At 28.2% G+C, this 11,778-nt stretch overlaps 1 protein-coding gene across 5 annotated transcripts in view; it reads left to right on the top strand.

Moving 5' to 3' along the window:
* LOC100164650 (protein suppressor 2 of zeste) overlaps positions 1–11,778 on the top strand; it is a 68,782-nt gene that overhangs the window by 37,194 nt on the left and 19,810 nt on the right. Inside the window, exon 1 of one of the 5 annotated variants that reach the window (XM_001948762.5) lies at positions 2,583–3,696. The exons of the other annotated variants lie outside the window; for them this stretch is intronic. Coding sequence (XP_001948797.2) covers positions 3,635–3,696 — 62 coding nt within the window. The 5' untranslated portion in view covers positions 2,583–3,634. Of the gene's footprint in view, positions 1–2,582; positions 3,697–11,778 lie in introns of those variants that run through there. 5 annotated transcript variants of the gene reach the window in all.

Here is an 11,778-nt window from a genome sequence, read left to right as displayed (position 1 = left end):
ATATGTACCTATTATAGATCAATTTTTTTAAAATACTATAGACTATAATATAATATTATGTCTTATATCTAGACTGACATACCGTCTCCGCTCAGAATCGTTTTTCTTATACAATGATATTATATCATTGAATTCAAATTTAATACCATCCATTATACAGTGACCCACTTGTAACCTACTGTACAGCAGAGCGACATCCACTTACCCACCTTTTTTACCATACAACTGTAGAAGTTTGTAGATTTGTAATTTTTTGAATGTTTGTTGTAATTTGGCACCTATTTACATTTTTAACGTATTTACAATATTTTAATAAAACAAAAGAAAATATTTATATATTTTATAAATAACCTACATATTTAAAATTTGCCCCCAAAATTTGTTTTATTTGCCCTTTAAATTATGCAGCATCCCACGCCCTTTTTTACCAGTCCGCGCCTGGGCTAGGTAGGTATACTGCAGTCTGCAGAAACGCGAATATATTATGTTGCAGTTTTAGTCTTTAATATATTAGATTTTGTAGAATGCACCGTTGAGCGTTATTTTTATAGTTGGTCTTTTTAATCTTGGACTATACAATATATTCATTTAGACCATTTCTATATGAACATTTTCAATCAGACGTTGTACGGATTGTGAAGATACGAAGTTATTAATTTTATTTATGTATTTATTTATTAATTATTAATGCTTATTATGATTTTTTTATGAAGTTAAAAAAGAAATGTGGTTAAAACAAAATATAAAGTCGAAGCTATAAACATTTTACTTGAAAACATTGAACTTCGACACGCGACTGTAAAATTGGAATAGGCACATGCAACCCCTCGTCGGCACGGATAGGTACCTCACTCGGCGAACTGCAATTTTTTGATTTATATACAGTTTTTATTACGAAAATTACTACTTTCGACAAGTAATCGAGTTCGTTTAGTTAGCGATTAGTTCATGAACTAGATATAGTTTAAAACTTTCAAAGATAGTACAGATAGTAGTTGAAACCTTCAAGATAGCATTAAATCATTTAAATCCATAAACATTAGGTAAGACGCTGGACATAGCCGGCCGGAGTGAAAAAAGATAGATTTATTTCAACTTTCGAAATGCGCTCCGCCAATTAGTCATGTTTTTTATATATAGGTACAGCATGTCCTATTATTGGTTATTTATGATTTTAATCTAAATAGTAAAACTTATGAATGACAAATAATAATGCTACTAATATAATAGACCACTTTAATCGCAGAGTTCGGCGTCTTTACTCTAATGTTCATATTATAAAAATTATAAAATATAATTCATATTTTAATCATGAATATTCTGCTTACTTATTAAACTTTTCTTTCGTATAGCGGGTCTGCTAGAACACTTATATATGCATCATAATACTGTCATCTAACATAATATAATGTAGGCAAAATTTAATTGAACGCCTATCGTAGCGTACTATAGAGTTACAATCAGTGGCGGATCCAAAAGTCACCCAAGGATACCGTTTTAACTTTTTTATTAGAATAATAGAAAATATAAATAACTGATTAATGATTTGACACAACCAAATTATCAATAAAATTATAGTAATTGTATTCGTGTAAGTCTGTAAGAATTTCATAGTCTAGATATTTTTTAACACATCTCGTAGTAATTACTTATGATGCATTTATGAACATTTATGAATGTTAATATGATAGTACTTATTATGATGTACCTAAATTTAACTATTTAACGTGTCCAACTTCATAAAATAAAACATAATTGGGTAGCAATAACGTAGCACCCGTGTCTGGTATTTTCACACTCCACAGATATAGATCGTATAATTCACCGATTTTCGTAATTTCCTAAGCTCCAATAAAAAGAAATGATTTACCTAACCAAACGTACAACATTTAAAAAAAATCGAAATACATAATAACAATGTTTTTATAAGCGTTTGAATTTCAATTTTTGATTAATTTGTCTACATCACAAAAATTATGAAAATATGTAAATTAATTTTTTAGTTCAAAATTTATGAAAAAGGAATTTAGAAATGTAAAATTATATTAACGTGGAATGTTAAAAAATTTCCGTTTTATGTTATTTACAATTAAAACGTTACACATTTTTGTGCTTATCGTTATTCAGAATTAAAACGTTATACAGGTTTTACGTTTATCGTTATTTAGAATTAAAACGTTATACAAGTTTTACGTTTATCGTTATTTAGAATTAAAACGTTATCCAAGTTTTGCGTTCATCGTTATTTAGAATAGTGTTAATACCTATTAAATGTATTAATAATAACTAATGCGGGTAGGCAATGGCCCGGATACGAAATATAATATAGTCATTTCTAATGTCTGCACTCTGCATGCATGAAATAATTATTTCTATGAAACCAATATAACTTTTAAATAAATGGATTATAAATAATTTCGCTTTAGCATTATTTTTCGTTTAATGATATTCAATAAATTACGTTTTGCGTTATGTTTTGTATAATGATGTATAATATATTTTGTAAATCCTTATATTTGTTTAGCGGTTTTTAATTATTTTTGATTATCGCTTTCCTTATAATTACGTTTACAAATTTCAATCGTTGTTTTGTCAAATATAACGTTATTATAACGTTTGCAAGCCCTGGTCGCACCTATTAATTAATATTAATAGGGATCGCATCAATGAAACTAATTATAACGACTATACCTAGTGAAATTATTTAACCTGAATAAGCCTATTCGATTTGATGAATAAAAGTGCAGTTGTCCATAATTTAACACAACGTGTTAAAACCCCAACCTGGCATAACGCTATGGTTGTCTTTTGACCTATACCATATTAACCATGTTACCCGGTTTTAAGGGCTATAAAGGCAGGTTTCCACTATACACAAACAATGTTCAGCTATGTCCAGCAACATGGTATCGTGTGGTAACCTTACCTAACCAACCAATCACAGGATTTACGTGAACGTGTATAGTGGAGACCCACCTTTATCGTGTTTTTGAATTTAGCTCAATATTTTACGTACACACGGCATTATACCATTGTTCAGAACACAACTAATAAGGATATTGTAAAATATGTAATTAACCACAGTTTGGTGACTAGTAATGCCACTGTGAGACTTTGGGAGACCCGATCGTATAGCGAACGGACTAGGTCATTAAATGCACGTACACGCGAACGTAAGTTTAAAAATTAAAAGTCTTAAAATACCTATATTCAACTTTTCGTCGTGCGGTTACAGACTTACAGTGGTCAAACGGTTATTAATAATTATACTATAGGTACCTGCTGGACAAAATTTTTAAAATATCAAAGGTTATACTAACAATACGAACACGAATCACACGGTCATAGTAAGTACTAAGTTGTAATAGTCATAAAAATCTACCACCTGCATAACATTATTATATTAATATACCTACGAGCCGTTATCGCGCGTTATTATTCGTAATATTTCTATGTAAGAAGCGCGTACCAGTCGAGCGCCAGCCACTACCGCAGTGCGGACTGCGGCGGCGGCGGCGTCGCGTCATCGTCGTCACAACAATAACGTGGCGAGCGGTCGCGTAGGTATGGCGCACGAGTCGGTTTGATTTACCACCAGCGCGCGCGTTATGATATTACATACCGTGCGCGTCCGATGACTGAACGCAACGGTCGGTGTTCGCCGGCGGTGAAAATCGCCGACAGTTCTTCCGGCCGGTAAGTATATTATGTCCATCACTATATTATAATTTATAATACAATATAAAACATGCGTACCTATCCGATACAAATTATAATATTATAAACTGCTGCTATTATTCATATTATTAATAAATCATGGGTGGTACCGTCAAACACCACGGCTTGGGGCAGTTTTAAAATTTAATTAGAAATTATGGAAAAACGAGTATATTATAGTTGCCTCCCATGCACTCTTGCAGAGTTACAAATAACATGGGTCTCAATTAGTTCTATGAGAATATATTATATATTATGTTAAAATCAAATGTACATCACAACTCACAAAGTTACAAGTCCTTCATATTTTTTATTTTACTTTTTTTAATTACTGCCCCAAGTAACCATATAGGTCACGCGCTTGGACCGTGAATATTATTGTCGATATAAGATCTCATTTCCCACTATTAAGGGCTACCGTGAAGCATACATTTTTTATTTTTCCAATATTTCAATGTACAAGAAAGCTATGGCGGCTGAAGATGCATACCATTTCAAAGATACCTTTTCTTGTTTATTTACATAGAAAAAGTCTTATAATAATTTGTGTCATTTTGTTAATCTCTATACTGTACTTGGGTACCAGTATTTTATGTTTATTGATTTTAAAACCACGAGTATTTAATTCATATATATCTATGTAGCCTATACGCATTATATAGGTGCATATATTTTGTGTCTATCCTATCTCCCTTTTTCCTTTCCAAGATCCACTTATGAATAATATTATTAAATTGGTACCGGTATGCATAATCACTAAATTTAAATAAACCGTATTTAAATTTAAATCCTAAGAAAATTATCTGCCTAATAGATTCGAAATACTGAGCGGTAGAATCCTCGTCCTAAGCCCGTGATTAATCGTCGAGCATAAACACGCAGTGGTGTTGAATACATTCTTACATAACGATAGTATTAGGTATTTATTTTCGGAGTATGATTAATAATTGAATAATATTTTTTATTGATTAAAATTCATGCTCTATACAATTCAGCGCTTTTTACAATATGTAGGTATATAGTTAATTTTTTTACTAAATTTTTATTTTTATAGGTACTTAGATAATAAATAAATGGATGGCTCTAGATACCACAGTGGGTCTCAGTAGTTATATGAGTTGATAATATTTTTTTATGATAATATGTAATTGATAAATGATAATAAAAAAAAAAATTAATTTTCATAATAATATAGTCCAAAAATAATTTGTTGTATTATGCCTTATGGTAACATGCTCTCTCCTCGTGCACACATTATTAATGGTTAGACCTATCAATTTTTTATTATCTATGATTTAAGGGTGACAGAGGGGTCCGGGCTATTTATGCTAAATTTAGTTGTGACATAAAACTTTTGAGGAACTTATACTAATATAGGAACTTTTAAACTTTTATACTTAAGTAGGTACATTTAATGTACATAATAATTAATAATATAAAATTATTTTATGCTAAGAAGAATGTTTTTTTTATAAATATGTATCTGAATATATTATTATATTATATGCCTACCACACTACCACCTACATGCTACATATAATTTCTCGTAGGCCCCCAACAAACCAGTCTTGTAAAAAATACTATTAAAATCCTTATTAAAAGTGTTTTAGAACAATTAATACAGACTTTAAATATAGGTACCTACATATTTAGACACTGTTTAAATACTTTCCAAATACTTAACAAGACTTCAACACATAATTTATTGTTATATAGGTAGGGGCTTGAATAATAATTGGGCACCGCACTCAAACGATATTTTACATAATATTATATTGTAATAAATGTATTCGCTTGCCGTTTTCATATCTGTGGTTCGAATATCATAATATATTATACTATTACATACGCACTCGGCGGATGATCGATTCGCATAGACCGCGTATTTCTGCGTGTAATAGGTATCGTAAGTATGCCCGACGTACACGATTTCGCAATAAAACATTGCTGTAATGTAACTGCTGCAGTTATAAATTATTATAATATATAGGTATACCAATGTTATTTTCCGCAAAAGTTTGAAAAAATTATTTAAAAATAACACGCGTCGAAGACCACCGTAGCTGAAACGTATGTATTTAATATTATCATATTATACGGAACATACTATTCGTTTTCGGTGAAACACGCTCCTCGGAAATGTAACTCCATATAAGCCCCTAAAATATGAATAAAATGTATATAGGTAGTCGTAGGTATATAAGAATAGTACGCCTTGCTTGTATTTATAATTGGAAAATTTTATTTTTCCATGTTACCCGCAGGGGGTGCTACTTATAAACTGAGATGCCCTAAAATCGTGTAATGCATATTACTACAATAATTATAACGTGTGTATATACACACCACGCGCACACACTCATACTCACGCACACACTACAGACACATACACAAAATTATATTGGCGTACCTATTATTAAACTAATAAGGCAATTTACTCTATTATGAAATATAATATATACCGTTGCGCGTTCAATAATTGAAAGAAGTATTATATACATAATTAAGACAATTTTTTTTTTAGTTCTTGGTTTTTAATTATTTTGAACGGATTTATAATATTATAAACTGTTTTTAAACTTTAAGAATCTCGACAAACCACTTTGGACGATTTTAAATTATTGTTTATGTGTTGTACCTACATTTTTTTCGATCGTCCTGAACTCAATTGAACTTGATTACTTCAGGTAAGCTCGAGTTTATAATAAAGTCGTTATATATAAAAATAAAAATAATAACTATATATGTATATTTGGCGTCCATAAATATCGCTATATTATCCATGTTAGGTGCTATGTAGGACATCTAGGTGTATTCTAGTAAGTAATAGGTATTATAACATGGGTGATACCTACATATTAATATAATATTATTAAACGAGCGTATACCACACGATTCAACCATTACTTATCGGCGCATAAGAAAACCCAAGGCACATACCGAGTTTCTACACGAGATCAGGTTTCAATTTGTATTTTTCACACTTTATTATTATAGCTCCACGTTGTTGTATTCTGTAGGTAGGTAATCCATAGTTGTATATAGTTTAACGATTGTTCATATTTGTGGACATAGTGTGGTGCACAATTTTTACGCGGCAATTTATCACTATATAATTTTAATCACGCGATTTTGCTATAAATGTGGCTGTAGACATTATACACACCTTTACATAATTCAATATATATTTGATATTTTACATTCGAACACGCTTAGTCAACAAAACTTGAAAACCGTGTAGGTAGGACATGTTTATAATGTACAACTATATTATATATTATGCTATTCACGAAACAATTATTTTACCATTGCATTGTCGTGTACCTATACAGATATGGTGTTTTTGAAGGGCTTATTAATATTTCACTATTAACACATTATTATTAACTTGGTGTGTAATGATCGGGGTTTAAGAACATTTGACTCGTTAAATAAATCGTTTACCATTTAAAAAGTTCCACACGCGACACGGCTAATGATTATTATACCGTGTAAGTATTTTAGTATTTGGTATAATTAGATAAGTACTATGCCTTTTATGTCGGCGGCGTTGTGTCGAAATAATATGTAAAGAAAATGTATGTTTTTAATAATAATATTTTCTCAATATGTCAATAACTGTACAGAGTAAATTTCACCTATAATATAGTGTAGGTATACGCTCAATTAAATCAAATGCAATTTTATGAGCTGTGTAATGGGCGTTGGGACGTATGATCGTTACTGAAGAAAATTATACTTTGGTTTTTTTTTTTTTTATTAGTTTCTAAGTGCAGCGAATAGCGATGAATGTATTGGTTTAACAATGATGTGTTTTTTTTATTATAATAATTTTTTTATATGGCTGTTGAAGACAGTTTTCATAGTAGAAAAATCGATTTCATCTTCAACTTTGATGGGTTTTTGTAGCAAATATGATCTAGTTTCGGGATTCAAAAGAAAAAAATGTTCCCTAGCAAAAAAAAACTAAAAAACGCTTACTCCAATTTCGTTATGACATTATACATTGTTGTAAGTAAATTCATACACGAATAGTCGTGGATATTTTAAATTATCATCAATAATTTAAAGATAATTTTCTAGCGATGCTAAGATGTTGGCATTTTTGAAGTATAAATTTACATTTGAAATTTTGGATTTTTTTTAAAAAAAGTTGTTTATAAATCTTAGAAATGTAATAAGTACAAGATCCTTCAATTTTTTTCCTATAGCAATTTAAATCTCAAAAATCCCTAGCATAATATTTTTAATAAACATCTGAAGTTTATATTTGGTAAACTTTGTAAAAATGTCGGTAATTTACAAATTATTTTATATTTCAAAATTTATGAAATTTTTAATTTAAATAGTTTTTGTGGAAAAATATAATGTTCCTGAGTGCCTCATATGTTGTTCTTGTTGTTCTTAGGGTAATTTGAAAATATGGAAAATTGTATGTATATGCAGAATTTTTTTCTAGACATTTGAAGTTTTAATTTCAACGAAATTTGATATTTACATTTTAAATCAATAATATTTTTTAGAAAATTGTATGAATAGTAACAAATTTAGCTGTTAGCTAAATTATTTTATTGTACTTAAGCAGATATTATTCGTATAGAAACTTGAAACTTTTCACCACTACGTATATTATTATTTTTTATTAACTATACACAATTAAATTTTCAAAATACTTTGATTCATACATTTTAAGCTATTTATAGGTACGATAAATATATTCACAACGTTCTACAGTATGTCGTTATATATATAGTATTAATATTAATAACAGCTAGATATATTATATGAAATAATTATATCATTACCAATATATTATAATAAATACAATTTATATTAAAAAAAAAATAGTTCATCTTAATGTATATTGATACTAAAAATGCAATGTTATCATATTATAATAACGTATCCTTAGGAATATATGCTGACAGACGGTCTCCGATCAAAATCGTTTTTTGTAAACGCAATGATTCATCATTGAATTTAAATGAAATTAAATTTAATCATAGGAAATATAACAAATCCCTAATAATCTACTCTGATCCAATGACGAGAAATCTTAGATGTAGCAAAGTGACTTTCCCAGTTATTTTATTTGACTTACATAGTCATTTTACTAAGAAAAGTATTAAATATTTTAACGGTTGACATGAGCTTAATAAAAAATTAAAACTAATTCAACCGATTTCAATAATTTTACCATTTTACCTAAAATGCTGGAGGCCAAAGCAAAAATTAAATTTGTTTTTACATTCTCTCTTAATATGATATAGATTCTTACACGGTTTTAATTTTCATATATTATGAACCAAATAATTGTTCTCAGGTAAAATTATTTGTCATACAAAACTCTGAAGTATATTCAAAAGTTTTTTTAAAGTTAATTGTATATCATTGAATTTCAAAATAACAATAATTATTACATGGATTTCTTAGAGAAATTTTATCATATATATTTTTTTAGATAATTTACCTTTAGACGTTGGTTATAATAAAACATAACATTTGAATAACTTTATGACCTTGACTCCATATACCTAGGTACCAATATCTATAGTATTTTCGACTATGCATTATTGAAAATGAATAAATTAAAATTATTACGAATGTTCGTGCGTTAAATATCGTTTTACTCTAATTAGTTACAGATACTTTAGAACTGTCAAAAATAAATTATAATAGCTAATTTCATAACTCATGTGTTATATAGATGTAAGTTTTGATATTGTATTTAAAAAAATATTGTTCAGTACCTATACGAGTGGTAAAATGCTTAATAAATCTTTTATTCGTATACGTATTATAATTTCACATTAATCTGAATTCAGTTTTTGCAAATGTTACGAACTTATAATATATTATATGTCTATATGCTATTATAGGAAATACGGAATCGGTTCCTAGGTAAAATTAATGTGTATCCGAATTGGTTTCCGATAAAAATGATTTATCATCATAACTGACACACAAGATAGATAGGTACAACTTACTGTTTGAAATAGTTCCTATTATTATGGCAAATTCTGAAATGACTCATTTTCCATCTAACATGTGGGTAGAATTTTGATCTACTCCAGAACGTACGTTACACATTGCTCCGAAATGAAATGCCCATCATTCGACGGAAAACTTAATTCAGAATTTTATTTCACCAATCCAAATATTTTTATTAATTGAGAAAAATATCCAATGTGAAACATATCTAAAACAAAGAAGCACACTTAAAGTTAGCAAAAATAGCTGAAAAGAAAAAGTTAGTTAAGGAACAAAATAATGAAAAAATTGAATGACTGCCAAATTTTGAGCTTACAATCTGTAAAATGTATATCATAATAATTATAAACTTTTTTTTTTAGTATCATTTATTTTAACTTCGACTTATTTGATTTTGGGTTAGATTATTATACACCTATTATAATATTATTAGTATAAACGTAAATAACGTATACCAGATACCAGCTACCTCATTGCCTATTGTAATACTTATATACGGGGCGGTCCATTAAACGTACGACTCTCATTATTTCAAAAGACAATAACGTTTTTGAAAATTCTTTTCAACTATTGTAAGTCATTACAAACAAAGTTTTGGGAAAAAATAAATATATTTTTACTATAATTTGTAGTCGTTATAATTTTCGATTATAAACATAGCGATGAATGTATTGATTTTACAATGATGTGTTTTTTTTGTTTATTTTAGTAAAAATGCTTTGATTATTAACATCAACATCTTTTCAGGAAAGAAAGTGAATTTAGTTAAACACTATGGATGGTCAAAAGTAAAAAAACTCCGTCGGGAAAACCAAAAAAAAATTTTTAAAAACTGGGATTTTTACGCAAAACCATTTTTCGACAAAATTGATTTTGTTTTTTTGTGTGTAATTCGAAACCGATCTGAAACATTTGTAGAAATTTGAAATTTTCACTAAATGTTTATATTGTTATTTCCTGTATAGGTATTATGGTATAACTATTTAATATTTTGTCTCTTTTTGAACTATTATTAAAGCCATGAGAAATTATTGATTTTTTTTGTAATTAATAAATAATTTTTTACTCGGTCAAAAAACTTGAACATTTTATACAAGATTCCTCAAAAGTTTTGCGTAATTTTACAATAATTTTGTATGACCGTCTAAACTTAGAATTTTGACAAAGTTCGTCAATATTTGGATTGATTTTGAGTTAAAAATATAAAATATAAAAATTTTATTTTTATATCTAAGATTTGAAAATTGTATACAAGATTTCTCATAAGTTTGTTTACCATTAACAAAAAATAAATTTTACCGTTAAGTAAAATTAATTATTTATGAGCGTTAAAAGTTCAAATTTTTTCGAAATTATTTGTCAAACAAACGATTTCTCATAGAACGATTTCCTTATTGTTGTAATTCGAAAACAAATAACCGTAAATACTTTAAATTGTCATACAATGTTTATATTATTATTTTGTATACACTATAAAATGTTCAAAATATTTTAACTCTTTTTGATCTGCTTATAGGCATAAGACATTTTCAATTTTATTAGTTTTTTTTTTGATATTAGATTCTGAGTGAAACGATGAATGTATTGATTTTACAATGATGTGTGTTTTTTTATTATTTTTTTTTTATTTTTTTTATTTTTTTTTTATTTTTTTATTTATTTTTTTATTTTTTTTGTGTCTGTGTACACGATAAGTAGTCGAAATAATGCTACGATTTTCAACTTCAGTATCTTGTTCGATCAGAAAGTGAATATCGTTGGTGCATTGGGGAGGTCAAAATTTAAATTTCCCAGTGGTTTTCAAAAGCGCCGGGAAAAACAAAAGAAAAATTAAGGAAAAACGGGAATTTTTACGCAAAATCTGTTTTCGAGAAAATCGATTTTGGTTTTTGGTGTAACTTTAAAAAAAATGACCGTGGATGCATGAAATTTTGACTGAATGTTTACATTTCCATTTTCTATACACGATAAAATTTTCAAAATATTTTGACTTATTTTGAGCTCTTTACGGACATTGTCAGTTTTCATTTTTTTTTAGTTTTTTTTCTAAAATATCATTAAAATTTTATT

This window comes from Acyrthosiphon pisum, chromosome X, assembly GCF_005508785.2.
Source record: "Acyrthosiphon pisum isolate AL4f chromosome X, pea_aphid_22Mar2018_4r6ur, whole genome shotgun sequence".
Classification (NCBI taxonomy): domain Eukaryota; kingdom Metazoa; phylum Arthropoda; class Insecta; order Hemiptera; family Aphididae; genus Acyrthosiphon; species Acyrthosiphon pisum.
This window is presented reverse-complemented; position numbering and strand designations above follow the sequence as displayed.